The sequence below is a fragment of the Neomonachus schauinslandi genome, chromosome 1 (genome assembly GCF_002201575.2).
Source record: "Neomonachus schauinslandi chromosome 1, ASM220157v2, whole genome shotgun sequence".
In the NCBI taxonomy this organism is placed as follows: Eukaryota; Metazoa; Chordata; class Mammalia; order Carnivora; family Phocidae; genus Neomonachus; species Neomonachus schauinslandi.
The window spans coordinates 45,229,953-45,256,386 of NC_058403.1; the positions used below are offsets into that span (position 1 = coordinate 45,229,953).

General features: G+C 35.7%; 1 protein-coding gene across 1 annotated transcript in view; it reads right to left on the bottom strand.

Annotated features, from left to right (window-relative positions):
- DCBLD2 (discoidin, CUB and LCCL domain containing 2) overlaps positions 1-26,434 on the bottom strand; it is an 88,118-nt gene that overhangs the window by 46,019 nt on the left and 15,665 nt on the right. The window contains exon 2 of the mRNA XM_021687958.1: positions 25,698-25,925. Within this exon, the coding sequence (XP_021543633.1) occupies positions 25,698-25,925 (228 nt within the window). The remainder of the gene's footprint in view (positions 1-25,697; positions 25,926-26,434) is intronic.

A 26,434-nucleotide genomic window follows, 5' to 3' on the forward strand; every position in this document is an offset into this window, starting at 1 on the left:
ATGGAAATGATTTAACCCTAAAGCCATATTGACAGTCGTCAGTTAAAAACCCCAAATTCTAAAACATCTAGCACTGTCTATAGATTTTATACATAGAGCTTTTCTTTCAAGACATAATTCTCCAAAGCTTTACAATTTCTGAATTAAGAAAATTAGCTTATGTATGTTATAATTGTATAAAAACTTTTAGGATGAGCAGAGAAATTAGTTTGTTCTAAGAATAATTTCAGCCCACATATGAATAGAATAACATATAAGACATAGAAATCATATTTCATTCTATGTATCATTGTGTTTTAGATTATTTTTTCCCCTCAACTTGTAAAGGTAAGTTCAATTTTTCTGTCCTGCCGTCAGATTTTCCAGACATAAACTGACAAAGGCCCTCAAAAAAAAAAAAAAAGGCCCTCAAACAAATTTTACCCCTTGAGGCACAGAAAACATGCTATTATGTCTTACAGTGAACTACATCCATAATCTTAGTGTTACAGTGAACTACATCCATAACCTTAGCATCTGTATTTTTTTTGAAAGATTTATTTATTTATTTTAGAGGAGGGGGGAATGCGTGCATGCACACTCTTGAGAGGGGAGAGGGGCAGCGGGAGAGGGAGAGACAGAATCTCAAGCAGACTCCACGTTGAGCCAGAGCCCCAACTCTGAGATCATGACCTGAGCAGACCAAGTGTCGACGCTTAACCACTGGAGCCACTCGGGCGCCCCAGCATAAATGGTTTTAAAGTGACAGTATGGCTCTTCCGTCATTATATAGAACTTTTAGAAAAAGGCTGCAAACAAAAAACAACCACCAAAAGAACTAATCTAAAAATAACAAGGAATATGCTACATTTATAAAATTAAAAAAAAAAAAACACTTAATTGAAAGCCAAGAACATTCAGTCTATAACTTCTTGACTTATTTAGCATTTAATAAATAAATACCAAACATCAAGGCATGTGCATGAGCACACACACTCTGTCTTAGGTAACAGGGTGTTCAATATATGTTTTTGCTCACCCTTTATTTCTTTAAAAACACCTACTGTGGAAAAAATAAATAAATAAAAAAAAAATAAAAACACCTACTGTGGAAAAGAAAAGGCTTTCTAGTCCTAAATATGACATGCAATTTAAATAAAAATTAATATTAACTTTATTAATAAAAATATCAAAAATTTTAACATTTAAGCAAAATAGCATTCAAAAAGTCCTATAACAGTTACTATCTGCATCTACCAAAAGAAGATTAAATCTTCAGACTTTTTCAATACTAAATAACTCAAAAATAGACTGGTAAATAGAATAAATATTAAATACTATATTATTTTTAAGTACTAAATATTTTCAAATAATGACCTAACATTAAAAACAATATAAAATTGATGTTATTCTACACTTATCTTAAATATTAAAAATATCTGAAGCTATATAATTTGTTAGCAAATCCAAATGTGTGTGAGCCAGTGCCCATCACATTAAATCTTAAAGGCCAAATGGGAATTGGTAAAGGTAAGAGAACTAGAATCTCTATGTAAGTCAGTTAACACTTGTAAATGTGAAGAAGTTTCATCTGGGCAGTACTAGCTGTTCTTTGTCACTTAAGGATCTATGTATATGTGTGATTTTACTACAAGGGTGATTAAGGACCTCATGAGGTACAAATAATGACTTTTCAGATACTCAGGTACAAATGAAAAAGATTCTACTTAAAGAATATTATCATGCCATGCAAAGGTGTCTTTATAAAAATTTTAGCATGTATACTAATACTAGGAAATCCCAAATTATTAGATTGAACTTGGTAGTGCTCTAAAAAATGTTAAAAACTGACAAAAATATATCCTTGAAATAAAACAATGTTTAAAAAAGTTTTTCCAACCCTCTCAATATGGACAGAATAATAAAGGTATTTCCTATTAGCACTACAGCTTTACCTCCTGTTTCTTTAGTCATTTGGAGTTACCTTGTCCTCTGAAATGTGAATATATTCAATCTGTGGTAGAAATAAAACTTTTTAAAAAACTACCCTTCAGTGAAACTCAAAAGGCAGTAAGTGCTAAAGAACAGACAATCTCAATTTAAAAAAAAAGAAGAAAAAAAGAAGAATGCAGTGGCTGACTTTGTAGGTGCTTAAGTGAATTCAATATATACCAGATAAACACCTCCTTCACATCTTATTCCCAAACAAAATGAATGTCTCTCTCCTCACTTGGTTGTCCTTTGATCAAAGGTTTTACCCACTATACAAGTAATGCAAGCACTTAGCAAAATACTCTGGGAAAGGAAGAAGAAAATTCATTCCTAATCCGGGCAATATATCTTAATCTGGGCAACGTACTAGTTATTTCTTCAATTCCATTTTCCTAGTTTGGCCATTCAAAGGTACTCCTAAATCAACATAAATCATTTAATTGTTAACAATTACAGGTTCCACTGATGGCTCTCAAACCCCGCCAACATCTCTAGAAGTTTCTCATGGACAAAATAAGAATTTCAAAAAATAGTATATGGATATATACACAAAATTATAAATAAAAAAGTAAATCAAGTATTTTAATCACCATAAGACCTATGAAACACTGGTTTTAGTCTAAAAGAATCCAAGATCCAGGCAAATAAAAATGTTTAAAAAATCATTACCCTTAGGAAACTAGATAAACAAATTAAATCCAGAGTAAGAAGAAAAGATAAGGATTAGAGCAGAAACCAGTGAAATTGAAAACAGGAAATCAACAGAAAAAATTAATAAAGCCAAAGGCTGGTTCTTTGACACAAAAGTCAATAAGCCTCTAATAAGGCTAATTAAGAAAAAAAGAGGACACAAATCACTAACATCAGAAATGCAAGTGTAGATACCACTACAGACCCAATGGTCATGAAAAGATAATAAAGGAATACTATGAACAAATCTATGTCCACAATTTGTTAACCTAGATGAAAGGAACATGTTCCTTGAAACACACAATTTGCCAAAACTCAAATAAGAAGAAATAGACAATCTGAGTTTTTATTTAACTTCTATTTAAGAAATTGAATCAATAATTAATAATCTTTCAAAAGAGAAAGAACCGGGCACAAATGGGTTCAGAGATGATTTTTACCAAACATTTAAGGAAAGGTTATACCAATTCTCTACAATCTCTTTCAGAGGGCAGAAGCAGGGGAATACTTCCTAACTCATTCTATAAGGCTAGCCCTACCATAAAACCAAAATCAAACATACTACGTAAAATAAAAACTACAGATCATTATTTCTCATGGAATAAGACATAAAAATTCATAACGAAATACTAAGAAATCAGGGGTGCCTGGTTGGCTCAGTCGGAAGAGTATGCAACTCTTAATCTCGGGGTTCTGAGTTCGAGCCCCACGGTGGGTGTAGAGATGACTTAAAAATAAAAATCTTTAAAAAATATTAAGAAATCAAATCCAACAATGTATTAAAAAGAATTACACACCATGATCAAGTGTGATTTATCCCAAGTTTGCAAGCTAGGTTCAACATTTTAAAATAATGAAATCCATCACATCAACATGCAAAAAAATTTGTGATCAAATCAATAGATGCAGAAAAAGCATTTGACAAAACCCAACATCCATTCATGATATAAACTCTCAGTGAACTAGGAATAGAGGGGAGCTTCCTTAGTTTAATAAAGAGGTATTTACAAAAAACCTAAGCTAATATCATATTTAATATAGTGAGAAATTCAGAGCTTTTCCAGTAAGATCAGAAACAAGGCAAGAATGTCCCCTCTTACCACTCTTCTTTTACATCGTACTAGAAGTATTAGTTAACACAGTAAGACAAGGGGGGAAAAAGTACCAGATTGTAAAGGAAGAAATAAAACTGTTCACAAATGATAGGATTATCTGTGTAGAAAATCCAAAAGAATTGAACAAAAAACTCCTCTATTTAGCAATTATACAAGGTTGCAGAATACAAGATTAATGGATAAAAGTCAATTGCTTTCCTATATACCGACAATAAAAAACTGGAATTTGAAATTAAAAACACAATACCATTTATATTAGCACCCCCAAAATGAAATAGGGGTAAGTCTAATAAAATATGTGCAAGAACTATGTGAGGAAAACTACAAAATTCCAAGAGTGAAATAAATGGAGAGATGTTCCATGTTCATGGAGAGGAAGACTAAATATTGTCAAGATGTCAGTTCTTGCCAACTTTATAGATTGAAAGCTATCCAAATCAAAATCCTAACAAGTTGGGATAATTGGATATTTGCATGTAAAAGAATGAAATTGGACTCCTATCTCATACCACTCACAAAAATTAACTCAAAATGGATTAAAGACTTAAATGTAAAATCTGAAACCACGAAACTTCTAGAAGAAAACATAGGAATAAAGTTCCTTGACATGGATCTTGGTAACGATTTTTTAAATATGACACCTAAAGCACAAGCAACAAAATAAAAAATAAGAGGGACTATATCAAACTAAAAAGCTGTACAGGAAAAGAAACCATCAACAAAGTGCAAAGACAATCTATGGAATGGAGACAAAACTATTGGCTAACCATTTATTTGTTAAAGGGTTAATATCCAAAATATATAAAGAACTTATATGACTCAAAGCAAACAACAACTGCAACAACAACAAAACCCAATTAAAAAATGGGCAAAGGACCTGAACAGGCACATTTCTCCAAAGATAATATATGAAAGGGCAACAGGTACCTGAAAAGATGCTCAACGTCACTAGTCATTAGGGAAACGTAAATGAAAAACACAATAAGTTGTCACCTCATGTCTGTTAGAATGGTCATCATCAAAAAGGTAAGAGACAACAAATGCTGGTGTGGATCTGGAGAAAAGAGAACCCTGTACACTGTTTGTGGGATTGTAAACTAGAACAGTCACTACAGAAAACAGTATGGAGGATCCTCAAAAAAAAAAAAAAAAAAATAGAACTACCATATGATCCAGCAATTCTATTTTTGGCAATTTATCCAAAGCAAATAAAAACACTAACTCAAAAAGATATCTGCACCCCCACATTCATAGCAGCATTATTTATAATAGCCAAGATATGGAAACCACTTAAGTGTCCATTCATGGACGAACGGATACATATACATGCAACAAATATTATACAACAAAGTATCATTCGGCCATAAAATATGAGGAAATCTTACCATTTGCGACAACAATGATGAACCTTAAAGGCATTATGCTACATGAAGTAAGTCAGAGAAAGACAAATACTGTATGATCTCACTCATATGTGTAATCTAAAAACCCCCCACCAAACTCACAGAAAACAATATCAAGCTTATGGGTACCAGAGGCAGATGCACCTCTGGGTGGGGGTAGGGGAATAGGAAATGATGGATGTTAGCTGAACCTACTGTAGTAATCATTTTACAATATATGTAAATGAAACCGTCATCCTATATAGCTTAAATTTATATAGTGATGTATATCAATTATTTCTCAATAAAAATGGAAAAAAAATCCCAGTGAGTTATTTTTTGGCTATCAACAAAATGATTCTAAAGAATTTATGGAGGGACAAAAGACCCAGAATAGCAAATATAATATTGAAGAAAAACAAAGTTGGAGGAATGACACTACCCATCTTCAATACTTACTATAATGCTACAGTAATCAAGACAGTGTGATATTGGTGAAAGCATAGACAAATAGATCAGTGAAAAAGAAGAGAGTCCAGAAATAAATCCACATAAATATGGCCAACTGATCTTTGACAAGGACTAAAGGCAATACAATGGAGCAAAGATAGTATTTTCAACAAATGGTGCTGGCACAACTGGACAGCCATATGCAAAAAAATGAATCTAGACACAGACCTTATACCCCTCACAAAAATTAACTCAAAAAGGATTACAAACCTAATAGTAAACTGCAAAACTGTAAAACTCCTAGAAGATAACATAGGAAAAAATCTGGATGACCTTGAGTAGGATGATGACTTTTTAGATAGGACTCCAAAAGGCACAATCCATGAAAGAAATAACTGATAAGGTAGACTTCATTAAAATTAAAAACTTCTGCTCTGGAAAGACAATGTAAAAAGAATGAGAAGACAAGCCACAAACTGGGAGAAAATACTTATAAAATACACAGGTGATAAAGGACACATCTGATAAAGGACTCTTATCTAAAATATACAAAAAACTCTTAACACTCAATAATAAGAAAACAACCTGAAATAAAAATAGGCCAAAGACCCTGACAGACACCTCACCAAAAATATACAGATAAAAAGCATCTAAAAAGATTCACTACATTATATGTTATCAGGGAAATGTAATTAAAACAATGAAATATCACTATATACCTACTGGAATTTAGAATGGTCAAAATCCAGAACACTGACAACACTAAATGCTGATGAAAATGTAGAGAAACAGGAACTCTCATTCTTTGTTGGGAAAACAAAATGGGGGATTCTTTTTGGGATTTCTTACAAAACTAAAAAGTCCCACCATACAATCCAGCAATCACATTCTTGGATACCTATTCAAAGGAATTGAAAATTTATGTCCATGGAGAAACCTATACACAGATGTCTATAGCAACTTTATTCATAAACTGCTAAAGTTTGAAAGTAACCAGGATGCCCTTTAGTAGGTGAATAGATACATCCAGATGGTGAAATGTTATTTGATACTAAAAAGAAATGAGCTATCAAGCCATGGACAGACATAAAGGAACTTTAAATGCACATTACTAATTGAAAGAAGAGAGTCTGAAAAGACTGCATATTGTTTAATTGCAATTATATCACCTTCTGGAAAAACAAAACAATAAAAAGATCTATTTACAGAAGACAATAAAAAGATCAGTGGTTGTCAGGCATTGGAGGAAGAAGGATGAATAGGTAGAGCACAGAGGGCTTTAGAGTAGTGAAAATACCACAATGATGGATATAAGTCACACATTTTTCAAACTTAAAGAATGCGTAATACCCACACAGACACACACACCATTAGCCATCAAAGAACGCAAATCAAACCCCAATGAAATACCACTTCATACCCACTACAATGTGAAAAAAGAACAAGGATCTGGAAAAACTGAAACCCTACTACACTGCTAGTAAATGGTGCAGTGCAGTTGCTTTGGAATAGTCTGGCGGTCCTTCAAACGGTTAAACATGGAGTTACCATGTGACCTAGCAACTGTACTCCCAGGCATATACGCAAAAGAAATGCAACATAGGTCCACAAAAAAACTTGTAAATGATAGTTCAGAGCAGCATTATTCATAGTAGCTAAAAATTACAAACAAGAGAGATGGTGATAAATCTGAAAGAAAGAACAACGTAACCTTTTGCAAACAGAAGGAATTTTGAGAATTGAGATCTATTCGGAGTCTGCTGAAAAAGAGAAGTGTCTCTTGTCTTTTGGGAGAAGGAAAAGATGTAACTTAATGGGAAGAAGTACAAGATATAAGTGGGTCATCTGTGTGGAGTCCTGGGTGCTGGAGAGGGTTTGGGTGCAGGGTTGTCAACCCCCTGGGAAATGTAAACCACAGCAGGGTGTAAGGAAGCCTTGGAGGAGAAAGTGGCTAAGCACTCCAAGGGTGCTCCACAGGAAATGGAGGTAAGGGCCTCAGGAAAACGCGGTAGGGGCTAGAACCAATGATCTCTGAAATAATTCTAAGTGGATAAGCCATAGGATATGTAACTATTTCCTCTACCATGGAAATTTAGGTTTCCAATTTTTCCATATTTTAGATAATGATATAATAGATTTGTTTACAGGTACAACTTGTTCCATACTTAAAATAATTACCAAGGCCAGATTTTTTGAAATGAAATTACAGGATCATGTTGCTTTCCAAAAGTTAAACTAACTTACACTCCTACCATCGATATAGGGTGTTTATTTCAAGGCAGCCCTTATATCACTTTTTTCCAGTTTATAAGTGCTTTTAAACAATCTGTAAACTTTACAAAAATTTAGAATAATGTAAAAAGAAAACAATAAAAAACAATAGTCATTCTCACATAATCCTATTATACCAAGATAATAGCTAATACCACTTGGGAGGATACCTCTCTGCCCAGGTCTCTCCATCTGTTAAATAAAAACAATAGTGTTTATCTTCTAGGGATACAGTCATCATTAAATGAACATAAATGTGTATATAGGGTGCATACACATATGCACAAGCATCGTATTACCTAGCTCTTCATTCATCCATTCATGCACTATTTCTCTGAGACTTTAACATGAACTATTCCTACTAAACTGCTTTTCAGAAAGACTGTATCAATTTATTCTCCCCACCTTGCCCAGCAGTATTAGAGATAAAAGAAACTGTAATCTGTTGTTTTCTTCATTAGTGAAGGTGAACTTTTCCAATGTGTGCTTAGTTTAAAATTTCCTCTGGTATGTGATACTCTTACGCTTCTAGAATATTTTCTTACCAGTATCCCTGCCTTTAAAAAATTTTTTAACTATCTGTATATTGCATATATGGTAAGAGGGAGATTTTCCTGGGTTGGCCTGACCTAATCAGTTAGGCGCTTTAAAAGCAGAGTGCTTTCTCAGGTTAGTCACATAACTGGAAATTAGAGAGAATGGTGAACACTCCACGTGGCCTCTAGGAACTGAAAACAGTCTCTGGGCAATAGGCAGCAAGAAAATGGGGACACCAGTTTTACAACTATAAGACAGTAGTAGTAGATTCTGTCAACAGTCAGTGAGCTTGAAGAGAACCCGCGGCAACAGATAGGAACCACATCCCCAGCTGACTACCTTGATTCCGGCCGGGCAGGCAAGATCTTGAACAGACAATCCAGTCATGCCAAATCCAGACCTCTGGTCTACAGAAACTGAGATAATAAATTATGCTATTTTAAGCTGCTGGCTTTGTGATAATATTATAAAACAATAGAAAGCTAATACAGCCAGAAATTTACTTTGGTGTACCAGCACACGTCATTTTATTGTGCTTTGCAGATACTGCCTTTTTTCTCACCGGCTGAAGGTTTGTGACAATCCTGCATCTAGCAAGTCTGTCGGCACCATTTTTTCAACAACCACTACTCACGTTGTATCTCTGTGTCACGTCTTAGTAATTCTTGCAATTTTTCAAGCTTTCTCATTATTGTTACATTTGTTATGGTAATCTGTGATCTGACATCACTATCATAATTATTCTGAGGTGCCATGAAACCCACGTGAGTGGCAGACTTAATACATGTCGTGTGCATTCTGGCTGCTCCACTAACCAGCCATTGCCCATCTCTCTCCTTCTCCTCAGGCCTCCCTTTACCCTGAGATACAAAAATATTGAAATTAGTCCCATTAATAACCCTTCAATGGCCTCTAAGCGTTCAGTGAAAAAGTCACATCTCTCTCACTTTAAATCAACAGCTAGAAATGACTAAGCTTAGTAAGAATGCATGTCAAAAGCGGAGATACGTTGAAAGGCCTCTTGCGCCAAATAGCCAAACTGTAAACACAAAGGAAAAGTTCCTGAAGGAAATTAAAAGTGTTATTCCAGTGAACATGTAAATGATAAGAAAGTGGAACAGCCTTCTTGTGGTGTGGAGAAAGTTTCAGCGTTCTGAAGAAAAGATCAAACCAGCCACAACATCCGCTTGAGCCAGAGCTTAACTCTCTTTAAACCTGTGAAGGCAGAGAGAGGTGAGGAGGCTGCACAAGAAAAGTGGGAAGCTAGGAGAAACTGGTGATAAGTTTTAAGAAACCATCTCTAGACCAAAAAAGTGCCAGGTGAAGCAGCAAATGCTGACGTAGAAGCTGCAGCAAGTTGTCCAGAAGATCTAGTTCAGATCACTTAAGAAGGTGGCTACACTAAACAACAGATTTTCAGTGTAGACAAAACAGCCTCCTATTAGACGAAGATGCCATCTAGGACTTTCATAGTTAGAGAGGAGAAAACAATGCCTGGCTTCAAGCTTCAAATACACTACCTCTCCTAATTAGGGGCTAAGGCAGCTGGTGACTTTAAGCTGAAGCCAATGCTCATTTCATCATTCCCAAAATCCTAGGGCCCTTGAGAAGGATGCTAAGTTTCAGACCTGTACCTCTGAAACAAATAATACATTTTATGTTAAAAAAAAAAAAAAAGATAGTAAGAAGGGAAAAATGAAGAGGGGGAAATCGGAGGGGGAGATGAACCATGAGAGACTACGGACTCTGAGAAACAAACTGAGGGTTCTAGAGGGGAGGGTGGGGGGGGATGGGTTAGCCTGGTGATGGGTATTAAAGAGGACACGTACTGAATGGAGTACTGGGTGTTATACACAATGAATCATGGAACAGTACATCAAAAACTAATGATGTAATGTATGGTGATTAACATAACATAATAAGATAAAATTAAAAAAAAAAGAAGGATGTTAAGTCTACTCTGCCTGTTCGCTAGAAATGGAACAACAAAGCTTGGATGATAGAACATCTGTATGTGACATGGTTTGTTGAACATTTTAAGTCCACTGTTAAGACCTACTGCTCAGAAAAAAAGATTCGTTTCAAAATATGACTGTTCACTGACATGCCCTTGGTCACTCAAGAGCCCTGATGGAGATGTACAATGAGATGAATGTTGTTTTCACGTCCGCAAACAGAACACTGATTCTGCAGCCCATGGATCAAGAAGTGTTTTGACTTTCAAGTCTTATTATTTAAGAAATACATTTCATAAGGCTACAGGTGCCATAGACAGTGATTCCTCTGATGCATCTGGGCAAAGTAAACTGAAAACCTTCTGGAAAGGATCCACCATTCTAGATGCCATTAAGAACATTCATGATTCATGGGATAAGGTCAAATTATCAATATTAATGAGTTTGGAAGGAGTTGATTCCAACCCTCCTAGGGGACTTGGAGGGGTTCAAGACTTCCATGGAGGAAGTAGTTGCAGATGTGGTGGAAATGGCAAGAGAACTAGAATGAGAACTGGGGCCTAAAGATGGGACTGAACTGATGCAATCTCATGATGAAACTTGAATGTATGGGGATTTGCTTCTTGTGGATGAGCAAAGAAAGTGGTTTCTTGAGATGGAAACTACTCCTGGTGAAGATGCCGTGAAGATTATTGAAATGACAACAAAGGATTTAGAAAAGTTTATAAACTTAGTTGACAAAGCAGTGGCAGGGTTTGAGAGGATTAACTCCAACTTTGAAATAAGTTCTGCTGTGGGTAAAATGCTATCAAATAGCGTCAGGCTATAGAGAAATCTTTTATGAGAGGAAGAGTCAATCGCAGCAAATTTCACTGTTGCCTTATTTTAAGAAATTGCCACAGCCACCCCAGCCTTCAGCAACCCCCACCCTGGTCAGTCAGCAGCCATCAACACTGACACAAGATCCTCCACCAGCAAAAAAACTAACTCGAAAGACTGAAAGCGCAGATGATGGTTAGCATTTTTTAGCAATCAATATTTTTAAATTAAGGCATGTACATTTTTTTTAGATGTAACACTACTGCACACTTTAGACCATAGTATAGTGTAAATGTAACTTTTATATGCACTGGGAAACCAAAAAATTCATTTGACTCAGTTTATTCCAATACCTGCTTTCTGGCAGCAGTACAGAACTGAACCCACCATACCTCTGAGGTATGCTGTACAGTAACACCCTCCTGCTCTCAGATGATCAAATCCGGGGAAGTAAAGTACACAAGGTAGAATCTACCTATGGCTTGAGCCTGAATCACATGTATTTTACTTGGCCTCTTGGCCTATATAACTTGGGGTCTACATTATTTTAAAAATGATTCAATTATTTGCCAAGATTTAAAAATCTTTAAACTTTGCATGAATTCTGAATTTCTGTCTTTTCTTGAAAAATCACAAGTAAAAAAAGTAAGGAAACCTGGGCCAGTTCTCCAAATGGCTGTACCTAAGTAATGGCTGTCCCCTTTAAAAAGAGAGAGTCATACTCCAGTTTGCTACAGTCTCCACCACTCCCTAAAGTCTCTGATCCTGAAGCTCAGTTATCATTTGTCAGGGCAATGCTGTTACTATACTCAGTCCATTTCACTCATTTATTTTGTGTGTGTATCATCTGCTGGCAGTGAGTTTGTATCCTCTTGCCTAGAGCTTAGAGGTATTAAGGTTATCATGTGTTTTTCAAAGTCTATATTAACCATACTTTTGGTAGATGAACAGCAACAAACCCTGGAAGTTGTTAAATGAAAATATTTTGTATTCAGAAGAGAGAAGAAATCCCTCTGATTTGAAATAGATTAGAGGTGGTGTTAATACTGCCACAAAACTTAAGGAATCTGATTTATGTTCTCAACTAAATGGAAGATCATTTAGCCTATGGAGAGATCTGCCACCGAACAACACTCCTCTTACAAACTCACAACTTAAAAAGAGAAGATGGGGCTGGGGAGTTATTTGCTAGAGCAAAAAGCACATCAACTGTGTCCACCTCCAATAGATACAACAGATGGAAATGGAGTTTGCTTAGGGAAGATCACTCTTAATTTACAAACAAACAGATTTAGGTATGGCTTTTTAGTGCCTATGTACAGAAGCACTTCTAATTGCAAAAACAAAATTCCAAATTTGGAACGTTCAAAGTAATTAATCAATAAAGTGAGCCCCTGAATATCCAGGCACTGAGAGAGGTATGCAGCAAGAATTCAGTGATGAAACTAGACTGGCACACTGTTGCCCTTGGAAAGCTTAGTGTAGCAGGACAGTTGAAGCCCCTAAAATACAGAAGAGGCCGTTTTAACACCCAGAAAATGTTTAGAGAAGATACCATCATTAAGTAATGTCCATCAATACAGTTTCTTTAAGAGTCGGGCTTCAAGAGTGAGATGGAGTTGTAAAATCAGTCCTCTGTCTTACAGTGATTTCATGTTCTCTTTTTGAATGACTAAGATGCCCTCCCATAATGATCTTGTTTATATTGTGACTAACAAGACATTGTTTTTGGCTGAATTTAGCATTACTTTTAACTGCTTCAACAAAAACTTACCTGCATAGGATAATCATGGGAGGGTACAGATATAATTTCCTTTTAAACAATTAGGCTATAAAGCAGGGCACTTGCTATGATGAGCACTGGCTGTTGTATGTAAGTGATCAATCACTGAATTCTACTCCAGAAACCAATATTGCCCTGTATGTTAACTACCTAAAATTTAAATTAAAAATAAAAATAATTATAATTATACCCCCAAAAAATGAAATGTACCCATCATAAATAAAAAATAAAAATAAAAAAAAATAAACAATTAGGCTACTGAGTATATACTTAAAAGAACAAGTAACAAATATTTACCATCTTTAAGAGGAGTCACTGTGGGGCACCTGGGTGGCTCAGATGGTTAAACATCCACCTTCGGCTCAGGTCATGATCTCAAGGTCCTGGGATGGAGGGCTCTGTGCTCAGCGAGGAGTCTGCTTTCCCCCCTGCCTCTGCCCTTTCCCCCCAGCTCGTGCATGTGCACACACTCTCTCTCAAATAAAATCTTTAAAAAAATATTTTCAAATTAAAAAATAAAATAAATAAATAAAAGGAAGAGCAGTATCACCAATAATGGATTTGTCTTTCCTTCTAAAAGACAGTGGTGACTACTTTAAAAGTGTATTTTTCTACTTCATAAAGTCATTATGGATTTTGATTTCAGGGGAATATGGCTACTTCACTGTTGTTGGTTTTTTTTCATGAATAAATGACACATGCAGTATTTGTACATTTAAAAATAAAGTTCATGTGGGAAATGTACTTTTGACACTTTTACTCCTACTTCCCACCTCATACACAAAAATTAATTATGGATTGACTGAAGATAATATGTGTGGAAAGGAAAACAATAAAGCTTTTAGAGGAAAACCTTGGGAACAACTTCATGACCTATGAGTTGGCAAAGATTTTAAAAGGACACAAAAAATGGTAATCCTAATTGGAAAAAAAATTAATAATTGTGAACATTAAAATTAAGTTAAAATTAATGTCTATCAAAAGGTATCAATAAGGGAGGTAGAAAGAAAAGTCAAAGAAAGGGAGAATATATATTTAATACATATACCCTAAAGAACCCATACCAGAATATAGAAAGAATTCCTACAGATAAGAAAATGATCACCCAAATGCATAAAAAAATTCAACACTTCTCATAAAAGATATTCAAATGGCTAACATAGGAAAAGAGAAAAGTATCATTAGGCATCAGGGAAATGCAAAGCAGAGCTACAATGTGGTATCAGTACACACACACACACACACACACACACACACACACACACACATGAATGGTTAAAATGGCAAAAGTAGAGACAAGTAACTGAAACTCTCATACCCTTGTGGTGGGCATAAACTGGTACAGCCACGAATGCATTTGTCAGTATCTACTAAAGCTGAACACATGCACACCCAGTGACCCAGCAACTCCTCTTCTAGATGTAGAATTGTACATCCGCATTCACCAAAAGACAGGTGAGAAAATGCTCACAGCAAACAGTGATAGCTAAGAACTGGTTATATGGTAGATATACCTTAATTTCCTTACTGTTAGAAATTTAGATTGCTTCCAATTTTTCTAATAGTGAATAATGTTGGAATAGACATCTTCCTAACACAACTTTTATTTTTGAAATATTTCCTTAAGAATGATTCTTAATATATACTTCCAGACTGCTAGCTAAGTAAGCTATATCAACTAAGAGAGCCTCAATAAAAAAAAGTACCAATTTCACTACACCCATGTCAACATATTTTTTTTTTACTAATTCAAAATTCAAGGAAGGAATATACTTAGTTTTAAAAAATTTGCATTTCTGGGGCGCCTGGGTGGCTCAGTCATTAAGCGTCTGCCTTCGGTTCCGGTGATGATCTCAGGGTCCTGAAACTGAGCCCCACATCAGGCTCCCTGCTCCGAGGGAAGCCTGCTTCTCCCACTCCCCCTGCTTGCTGTCCCTCTCTTGCTGTCTCTCTCTCTCTGTCAAAATAAATAAATAAAGTCTTTAAAAAAAATAAAAATTAGGGCGCCTGGGTGGCTCAGTTGGTTAAGCGACTGCCTTCGGCTCAGGTCATGATCCTGGAGTCCCGGGATCGAGTCCCATATTGGGCTCCTTGCTCAGCAGGGGGTCTGCTTCTCCCTCTGACCCTCCCCCCTCTCATGTGCTCTCTCTCTCTCATTCTCTCTCTCAAATAAATAAAATCTTTAAAAAAAATAAAAATTAAAATTAAAAAAAAATTAAAAAATTAAAAATTTGCATTTCTTTGATTGTAAGCACAGTTGCCTCCTCCAATAATCTCTTCCAGAATGGCAGGTTGGACAAAAGAGCACACAACTTTTTATTAGTATCCATGACGGTAGCCAAAGGGCCTTGATGGAAAATTTTATAGTATTCATGTGGACCAAAATATCCACAGAGCAATACCAATCTTCCCCATCAAATTTTTCTTAGTGGGCTTCCCTTCTCTCTTATGAAACTTAGGCTTCTAGGGTTTTAAGACTTATCTTCTGGAACACCAGCAAACTTCTGGACAGAAGAGAACGTCATTATTCTGCTTTTATTTCTTAATAAAAACTTTTGAAAAGGAAGTGACTCAAGGCTTTGGCTTCTATTAAATTGACAGCTTCTTTCTTGAGAGCTGGCAGAATTTCTCATACCAAGTATACGAATGTAAAAAGCAGTGAGTCACAACAATGTGTAAACGTCAATAAAACCAGATGTACTGTCAAGCATCACAGGTGAGACATACACAGCATACCATGAAATTTCTTTCAAAGTTTTTTTATAAAATAAACTTTCACCACTTAGGAAATGTCAATGCTTATTAGTATTTCCTGTAAAGGCCCACAAATAGGAATTCTTGGGTAGGACTGCAGAGATTAAGTTTTATCCAGCTGAATGCTGTTGAAAAATGAGACAGTTGTCAATTCCTCATTGACCTGCCTCAAAACATTAGAGGAAATAGTTTGAAGTGATGACATCATTTATAGAGACAAAGCTTCAGTATTTATTTTCTGTTCTAGGCCACAAAGCAGCTTGACCATTCCTGGGTACAAAGATTCACTAAAGTCTTTTGAATTGTATATGACTTCTGTACTTTGCAATGCAAGAAACAACCTCATATGATACTTTCTCATTAGGGACAAATCCAAGTTAAATTTAAGTTCCCATCTAGCCTTCTCATGAAAACCATCCACAGTCGAGCAATGTATTTTCATGATGAACAGATAAGGTGCCTTTAGCCTTGACTACATGTTTTTGTAGGCTAGGACTTTATCACATATAAAACTCTGTGGCTTTTATATCTATCATTCAAGATACCTATAATCATTAAGATTATGTATCACTTCTTCAATTCCTGGCTATGGAAAACTATTCTAAATGAAAAATGTTAACGAAGATGATAGTACTGTAATACCTTTAATTCTTTCAAATGAAACAGTACTTATCACTTTAATTTGATATAAAATAATTATTTTTTACAAAGACAGCTTTAAAAGAAACAGGAAGAAACTCAAAGAAGAAGAAGTATTCTACTTTTATTAAGATCATGGACCCCTAAAGCATAGCAACAGATTTCATAGAGTCTACGAATAACCTAAGTGGTAAAAGTTAATGAAAGACTCATTGGGGGAGACAAAGATGATCAAGGTATCCCATGCACAGACAGAAAATACAAGAAAAAAAAAAGTCCATTGGCAGATGAGAGTACTGACTTCAGGGAGGGAACTTAAGAGCGCAATTTTGGAAAGAAAACACTTCAGGGGGAGAAGTAGGTTAAAAGAAATAGAGAGAGGGGCACCTGGGTGGCTCAGTCAGTTAAGCATCTGCCTTCGGCTCAGGTCATGATTCCAGGGTCCTGGGATCGAGCCCCACATTGGACTCCCTGCTCAGTAGGGAGCCCGCTTCTCCCTTTGCTTCTACCCCTGTTTGTGCGTTCTGTCAAATAAAAAAAAAAAAAAAAAGTAATAGAGAGGAATACTTTGGAAACTGCACTGTAAAGGGGAGAAGAAACAAAGCAAGAGGGGGAAATTTAGGGTCCTGCAAGACAAATAAAAAATAAAAAAAAGATACAATTCCTCCCCCACTACCACCTCTCCTCCAAAAAAGAATGTATCTACTACACTGACAGAAGAGGACTATCATGAACCTATCACAAACTATAAAGTAAACCACTGCAAACCACACCTCTATACCCACAAATACCTAGACACAGTCTTTAACTACTTAAAAAATATATAGTGTAAGGGGACCCTGGGTAGCTCAAGTCGTTTAGGTGTACGACTCTTGATCTCAGCTCAGGTCTTGATCTCAGGGTTATGAGTTCATGCCCTGCACTGGGCTCCATGCTGGGCGTGGAGCCTACTTTAAAAAAAAAAAAAAGGAGGGGGTGAACTTGGGTGGCTCAGCTGGTTAAGCGTCTGATTCTTGATTTCAGCTCAGGTCATGATCTCAGGATCATGGGATGGAGCCCTGCATCAGGCTCTGTGCTCACCAGGGAGTCTGCTTGGGATTCTCTCTCTCCCTCTACACTCCCCCCGCCCAGCTCTCTTGCTCTCACTCTCTCTCGCTCTCTCAAATAAATCTTTATTAATAATATATAAAACTTGGGCGCCTGGGTGGCTCAGTTGGTTAAGCGACTGCCTTCGGCTCAGGTCATGATCCTGGAGTCCCGGGATCAAGTCCCACATCGGGCTCCCTGCTCAGCAGGGGGTCTGCTTCTCCCTCTGCCCTCTTCCCTCTCGTGCTCTCTGTCTCTCATTCTCTCTCTAATAAATAAATAATTAAATAAATAAATAAAATAATATATAAAACTTATATATACTATATAATAAATATGTTAGAGATTATATATTATACACATTATATAGCATAAAACAAAAATATTTTATATATATATGTGTGTTTATATATATATATATATATATATAAAATAAAACAAAAAATGAGAATCCCAACAACTCAGTTTATGGAAACCCCCTCCCCCCTGCTAAAAAACAATGATAAAACAGAAGGAAACTGGAACACTCCAGACTTAATTAAATGTCCTCAAGCAACTGGGGACATGATAAAACCCCTTGAAACAGAAACTCAAAAGCTAAAAATAGAAATGGACAATATCCAGAAAGAACTAAGAGTTGATTTCACAAAATGTAAAAAAAAAAAAAATGACAAAATTATATAAAAAATGAAGACCATATTACAAGGTGCACAAGGAATAATGGATTCTAATGAAACATGATAATGAATGTTAAAAAAAAGAAAAAAAGAACGAAACAGAATGAAAAGGAAATAAAAAACTAAAACCACTGGTGAGAATGTGGTTTAAATGGCAAGGAAGATCCAAGTTTCTTAGACTTAAAAATGTATCTAAAAAAGATGCACAAGAGAATGGAACAGAAATAATATTAAAAGTATCATCCCACAAAACTTTCCAGAAATAAAAGATCTGAATCTATGTATTGAAAGAACTTATTGGATACCAGTGAAAACCAATCCAAAATGATCACCTTCAACACATATCCTTATAACACTATTAAGACTTTAAAGGTAAATAAACTTCTCAAAAAACAATATAAAAAGCCAGGCAATAATGGAAGAGTATTTAAAAACAAAAACTCAAAGAAAGAACAGGTCAATCAAAAAGGACATATTTATATATAATCAAGCTGTCCCTCAAGTCTCCACATAATAAAACTTTTAAAATAAGCAGTTTTAAGCATGCAAGAAATTCTGTACCCATAAGTCCTGCTTAAGGAATCAGTCTATTCCAAGATGAACTTCATCCACTCACATTATGACTGGAGAACTTGGGCAAAAAGAGTGTGAAGATTTAATATTTTTAAATACAGATCTAGGAAAGTTAGGGATGGGCTGAAGAATAAGATGTTATATGATGTAGGCTACATGTTATGAATTTATGTTCTAACAGTAAAAATAGGGAGAGAAGGGAGAAGAAAAGAGGAAAGTAAAACAGTTCGTTGAATGTTATATAATAGGTAGGGGTTACAGACAATTGGTGGGATTTAACACCATTAAAAATAGACAAATCAGACAGTAAAGATTAAGACAACAGGGGATCACAGGCGTTTAAAAAAGTAAAAATTGAAAGATAACACTTAGAACAAAATTATAAGACTTATTAAGCTCCAAAAGCTTAAATAAATTTAATTTTAAATAAATTTAAAAATAGAAGGAAAGAAAACAATGTAAAGAAATAAGCACAACAAATACATATAATTGTAACTTAAAATATACAGAGTTGAGACAAAACATTTCAGTTTTATAAATAAGTACAAATGGGCTTAACTCAGCTATTTAAAATAAAAAAGATTTTCAACTGGGTTCACAGAGTAAGACCCAAAAATGTGCTACATACAAAAAACACACCCCAAACAGAATGATCTACAAAAGCTGAAAATAAAGGGGGAGCAAAGGCAGGTATACCAGGCAAATGAAGACAGTAAGAGATATGGAGGAGGATGTGCAGATGATACTGTCAGACAAAAAGAGAATTCAAACTCAAAGTATTAGACATGACAAAGGAGGAACTTTTTAATGCTGGAAGTCGCAATTTAAAATAAAGATATTACAGTTAAGAACACCTTTATAAAAGCAAAAACCTAAAGAAAAACAAGGGGGAAAAAAAAGAGACATACCAATAAGAGATCAAGTAGTTAAGAATAAAGATATAGCAAATCTAATCATTAAATAAGATCTGAATGACTATCAAGCTTTATATCTTGATATTAGAGAATAAACCTTCTCAAGCATACATGGGACATTCATAATAAAGGTTGTGTTAGGTTATACAGAAAATATTAGAAAGCTCCATAAAGTAGAGGTATTTATGACCACAATGCAGTAAAAGTTAAAATTATTAACACTAGCAAAGAAAGGTATTCCAACTACAAATCTATTTATGTACTATATACCCAATAATAAACATGTACCGAGTAAAAGGGAAATACAAAACAAAATTAGACTTCCAAAAAAACCACCGATACAATAAATCAATCTGTGGTATATCAGTCTTTTTTTTTTTTTTAAAGATTTTATTTATTTATTCATGAGAGAGAGAGAGAGAGGCAGAGGGAGAAGCAGGCTCCCAAGGAGCGGGGAGCCCGATGCGGGACTCGATCCCAGGACCCTGAGATCATGACCTGAGCCGAAGGCAGACGCTTAACCGTCTGAGCCACCCAGGCGCCCTGTGGTATATCAGTCTTAAAGATGTACTCAAAGTAAACCTCAAAGCATTAGACACATTTATCAATAACAATAATAGAATAAATACAAATGAATTAAAATTCTTTGCTAAAAACTAGGAAACAAATAACAAAATAAGCCCAAAGCAAGCATAATGAAGAAAATGAAATAACATAACTAGAAACAGAAATTAATAGGGTAGAGAAAAAAGAATAGATCTAAATATAATAAATCATTTCTGATTTAGTTTTTGAAAAAAATTAACAAAATAGGCAAACCACTTGCTGACAATCAAGGGGAAAAAAGGGGAAAGCACAAATGAACAAAACAAAACAAAAATGATATGAAGGAAATAACCATTGAAATAACCATTAGGAAAAAAAACCATACAATTCTATTTTTCAGACATCACTACAAATAAACTTGAAGACCCAGGTGAACTGGGTAATTTATTAGGCAAAGAGCTTACTAAAACTGAACTACTTAAAGATAAAATCTGAACGAGATCATTCTCCTAAGAAAAAATAAAGAGGGGCACCTGGGTGGCTCAGTCGTTAAGCGTCTGCCTTCAGCTCAGGTCGTGATCCCAGGGTCTTGGGATAGAGCCCCACATCGGGCTCCCTGCTCTGCAGGGAGCCTGCTTCTCCCTCTCCCACTCCCCCTGCTTGTGTTCCCTCTCTCGCTGTGTCTCTCTCTGTCAAATAAATAAAATCTTTAAAAAAAAAAAAAGAAAAAGAAAATAATAGGACCTATCCTACCAAAAAAAGCATCAGGTCTGGATGGTTTTTCACAGAGTGAAACCTTCAAATACCAACTTGTTCAAAAACTCTCTTACATTTTCCCAGAGCAATGAAGGAAAACTTCTGAAATCTTTGCACTTATATATGTAACATCAATACCTAAACCTTATAACGACAATGCAAAATAAATTATACACTAATTTTTGCTTATCAATATTTATATAAAAATACTAAATAGATTATTAGGAAACAGAATCCAATGCCACATTAATAGAATGATGTAACAAAGGGATATTCATTCCAGGAATGTAAAGTTGGTTCACTGTTAGGGAATCCATTAATATAATCCACCATACAAATAGATTTCAGAAGAAAAACATATAATCATCTCCACAGATGCTAAAGAAGCTTTCTATCACAATCCAATTCTTTCCTAATGAAAAACACTCAAGAAAATAGAAATCAAGGAATATTTTCTGTCATGTATCCCCCAAAATTAATTTGTTGAAACCCCTTCCACTCCATGTGAACATATTTAGGGATAGGGCCTTAATGTAGGTAATTAAGGTTAAATTAAGTCATAAGGATAAACTCCTAATCCAAGAGGATTAGTGTCCTTGTAAGAATAGACCAGAGAACTCACCCCTTCTCTCTCTCTGCTCTGTGGACACAGAAATAAAGTAGCTGTCTATAAAGCCAGAAAGAGAATTCTCAGCAGCAACTGAATCTGACACCCTGATTTCAGACTTCCAGACTCTAAGCTGTGAGAAAATAAGTTTCTGTTGTGTAAGCTATCCAGTATATGGTATTGCAGCCTGAGCTAACACCTCCATTAAGATCAGGAACAAGAGGGGCGCCTGGGTGGCTCAGACGGTTAAGCGTCTGCCTTCGGCTCAGGTCATGATCTCAGGGTCCTGGGATCGAGCCCCGCATCGAGCCCCGCATCGGGCTCCCTGTTCCAGCAGGGAGTCTGCTTCTCCCTCTCTCTCTGCTGTTCCCCCTGCTTGTGCTCTCTCTGTCAAAAATAAATAAAATCTTAAAAAAAAAAAAAAAAAAAAAAGATCAGGAACAAGAAAAAGATGCCCACCATCTACACTATGGATTAACATAGCAATGACTGGTAATATTAGCCAATGCAATTAGATAAATCAATCACAGGCACAAGAACTGGAAAAGAAGTAAAACTATCTCTATTTGCAGATGTGATTGTGTACCTAGAAATCCCTAGAAAGTGAATGATAAAACGGAATTAAAAAAACCCAGTAAAATAGGATATAAAATCATCATATAGAAATCAATAGTCTTCATAAAATTAGTAACCAGTAAGAGGATACAATGGCAAAACAAACAAAACCAAAACATTTCCACTTACAATAGCAACAGGGAAGATATTTAGGAACAACTTCAACAAAAAAAATGGTAAAATTTACATGAGAAAGTTCAAAACACCCTTGAAAACAACAAAATTAGATTTGAATAGAAAAAAAGCAGCTCTTGTTCTTGAATAGGATGACTCAACATAACAAATTATGAACAATCACAATAAAAAATACCAACAAACATTTTTATGAAGTTGGACACGTTGATAACTAAACTTCATATGGATCAATAAACAGGCAAGAATAGCCAAGAAAACACTAAAAATAAACATCCTTAAAGAGAGACTAGGCATTAAAACATTTTATATAGCCTCATTAAAACTGACGTTTTGGTTATGTGACTATTGACCAGTGGAACACAACAGAAAACCCAGAAATAAACCCAAGTATGTAGAGAACTTGATATATGATAAAGTCAGTATCTCAAATCACTGAGGCAAAGGCAGACCTTTAAATGCATAGTGTTAGGACAAGTGACTAGTCATCTGGAAAAGATACAATTAGATCTACACTTTGTATCATACAAAAGAATATCCCCAAATGGACCAGGAATCTAAATATAAAATAAATGAAACCACATACATGTACTAGAAGAAAACATGGGTAAATTTATATTTAACTGGGATGTAAGGAGAGGCTTTCCAATTAGGATTCAGAATCCAGATGCAAACGAGTGATACATTTGCTACATTGAAAAAAACCTGCATGGCAACAAAACCAGATAAACAAGTTCCATAGGGGCGCGCCTGGGTGGTTGAGCGTCTGCCTTTGGCTCAGGTCATGATCCGGAGTCCTGGGGTTTGGGATCGAGCCCTGCTCAGTGGGGAGTCTGCCCCTCCCTCTGCCCCTCACCCTGCTCATGCTCCCTCCCTCTCTCTCACTCTCTCTCAAATAAATAAAATCTTAAAAAAAAAAGTTCCATAAACAAAGTCAAACAAGGAGAAACTGTCTGCAGTATGTATCACATAGAGGCTACTATCACTAAAAGATAGTAACAGTATTCCTAGGACCAGAGAAAAACAAAGACCAAAAAAACGTGACAGAAAAATGAGCAAATGACACAAAAAGTTGTTTAAAAAAATGTACCTTTGACATACAAAAAAATATGTTCAACATCACTCATACTAAGAGAAATGCAAATTACAAGTATACTGCGATACCATTTCTCACCTATCAGTTGGCAAAACTTAAAAAGCATGATGATGCACACCCTGGCAACACTGTGGGGAAACAGGCATTTTTATGCACTGCTGAATGGAAATGCAAGTTGGCATAACCCTTGTAGAGGGGAATCTGGTAATATCTAACAAAGCTATATATACATTTATCTTTTTAACCAATAGTTGCATTTCAGGAATTTGTTCTGAAGAAACACCTCCAAGAATACAAAAATACATCTGCATAAAGTTATTTGTTGCAGCACCGTTTGTAACTGCACGATACTGGAAGTATCTGTACACAAAAGAATGGTTAAATAAACTGCAGTACCTCCATACTGTGGAGTTCTCTGCAGCTGTAAAAAGAATTAAGGGCTATGTCTATGCACTGTTGTTGGAATGACTTCCTTCTTAGGTAAGGGAAAAGCAAAGTACAAAAGAATATCAACAGTATATTAGATTTGAACTTCAGAATGTCTCTAACAAATCAGATCTTTAAAAAAAAATAATTATAGGGGCACCTGGGTGGCTCAGTCAGTTAAGCTTCTGCCTTCGCCTCAGGTCATGATCTCAGGGTCCTGGGATCGAGCCCTGCATCGGGCTCCCTGCTTAGCAGGGAGCCTGCTTCTCCCTCTCCCTCTGCCTGCCTCTCTGCCTACTTGTGATCTCTGACAAATAAATAAATAAAATTTTTAAAGAAAAATAATTATAACATTAACACACCAAAAACAATCACTCCTGCTAGCACTGAACGCCCGGTTCCTCTTAAAATTTCTCTGGATTATCTTAACATGTCTTCCTGCAGCTTGAATCAAGATCAAAACAAGGTCCACACATTATTTTTGGAAGATGTAACTCCTGAAAGTATGACAATTCCCTCTACTTCTCTCCTTTTTTTTAAAATGCTATTGACAGATGGTCTTTATGGTTGATAAAACATGTTTCTCTAGCTCCTTTATTTCCTGTAAACTGCTAAGGGCTTGATGGGACTGTGGCTCACCTTTTTTCACTGCTGTTACAAGACTGCTTAGGTGGTACTGTTTACTCCCTACTGCACCACCCGTTTAATACAGTTGCCCTCTATTAGTGTTATAGTGGTTTCTAGATCCTCAGGCAATCTGAGTTCCTAAAAGCTTATCCGAGACCATATATTCATGGCAATATACACACGGTGATCAAGCTACCAGGTTAATTAAGAGTTGACTGAGAGACAACAGAGGTTATCAATCGGCAGTAAGAGAAGCTGGCCAGGAACTGTTTCTCTCATAGGTAAGAGGTCAAAACGTAGAGACAAGATGAAGGATTTGACTTGATACGGAGAGGAGGCCGCCAGAGGATGCACATCATGCTTACAGAAAAGATACTGGGTTCCACTTATAGTTCTAAAAGATATTTTATACACTAGTACCAATAAATGTTTCCAAATTAACTCATGGAGAATTCAAGATTTACTGTATGATGTTAGTTCACCCAAACAGTCTTAGACATTTTCCACCTTTTTAAGCCTAAGGGACTGATCTCTAAGCCAAAGATTCTCAACATGACTACAAAGCAGATTCTCCTGGGAAGCCTTTAAATTCCAGAGGCGTGGGTCCCACCCAATCAATTCTGATTCAACTGGTCTAGGATGGGGATACAGTATTATTTAGTATATAGTATTATTAAAAATCTTTCCAGGTGACTCTAATATGCAGCCATAACTGAGAACCGCTAATCTTAGCTAAGAATAACAACAATAGCAGCTAGTATTAGTAAGCATATATTATGTGTTATGGACTGTTCTAAGCACTTTACATGTTACTAGTTCATTCCCTATCTTACAAGTGAAAAAACAGGTCGGGTGACTTGCCCAAAATCACACATAAGCTAAGAGCGGAGTGAGGATTTGATACCAGGCACTTTGTATCCAAAACCTATGCTTTTAATCACCATGATATACTGCCTCCTAAGCATGAATTATATTCTTTAATTGCAAATAAAATGATTAGAAAAAAAACAAAAAAATGAGATACTTAACATCCTCCTTCTTAGAAGCAGTAGAGCGGCATCTTGTTGCAAAAGTACCAACAAGCTTCTTTGGACAGATAAGAATCTTCTCTTCCCAAAAGATTCAAATTTGAGATTTCCACACATAATCCACAAAATAATTTCCTACCTATCATCCTATATAGTCTAGTTATTTAATGTAAGTATCAAAAATTGTTTTAGTTTTAAAACTCAGGGCAGTGATGTATTACATGTACATTTACAAGAAAATTTCCTACCTATTTCAGTTCTGCTAACTCCAATGCCATTATAAATTCTCAAGTAATTAAAGTGGCAAGAGTCAGAATCTTCAATGTCAAAGTCACCAAATTTGATGCGCACTCTCTCCCCCATCTTTACACGGATCTCCCATTCGCAAACGGTGCTGTTGGGATAGGTCTGTGGGTAGTTTATGGACGTGAGGGTTCCACTTTCAGGGCCTAGTACAGTATGTCCACATCCATCACCTTAAAAAAAAAAAAAAAGTTAAAAGAACGATAAATTATTATTACATCCTTAACATTATAAATAATCAGGATTTTTTTGGTGAAAATTTTAAAATATGTATGACAGATGATTTATACCACCAACACTTTCCTTACACAAGATAGAAAGGAAGGCAGAGTTTAGTATATCTGCTCATAGGAACCAAAAGAAACCAGGTACGGTCAAAATAATCAATGACTGCCCTTATGAGTTCAAAGAGCTTTCCACCTCAATAAACAGAGGTAAACATAGCTTAGCAATAAATTTATATACATAGCATAATAAATCCAATCTTTAAAAGAGTGTCAGTTCATAGTACTTGTTCAAAGTAAATGTAAACTATAAAAATAAAAGTATGTGATCAGCTTCATCCATTTATCACAAACCCTTCTAAAATCTGTGAAAAGTAGGAGGATATCTAAAAACACTTTACACGTTGCACAGATTACTGACCATATTACAGTATTTCAAGGCATTCATTCTTGAAGGC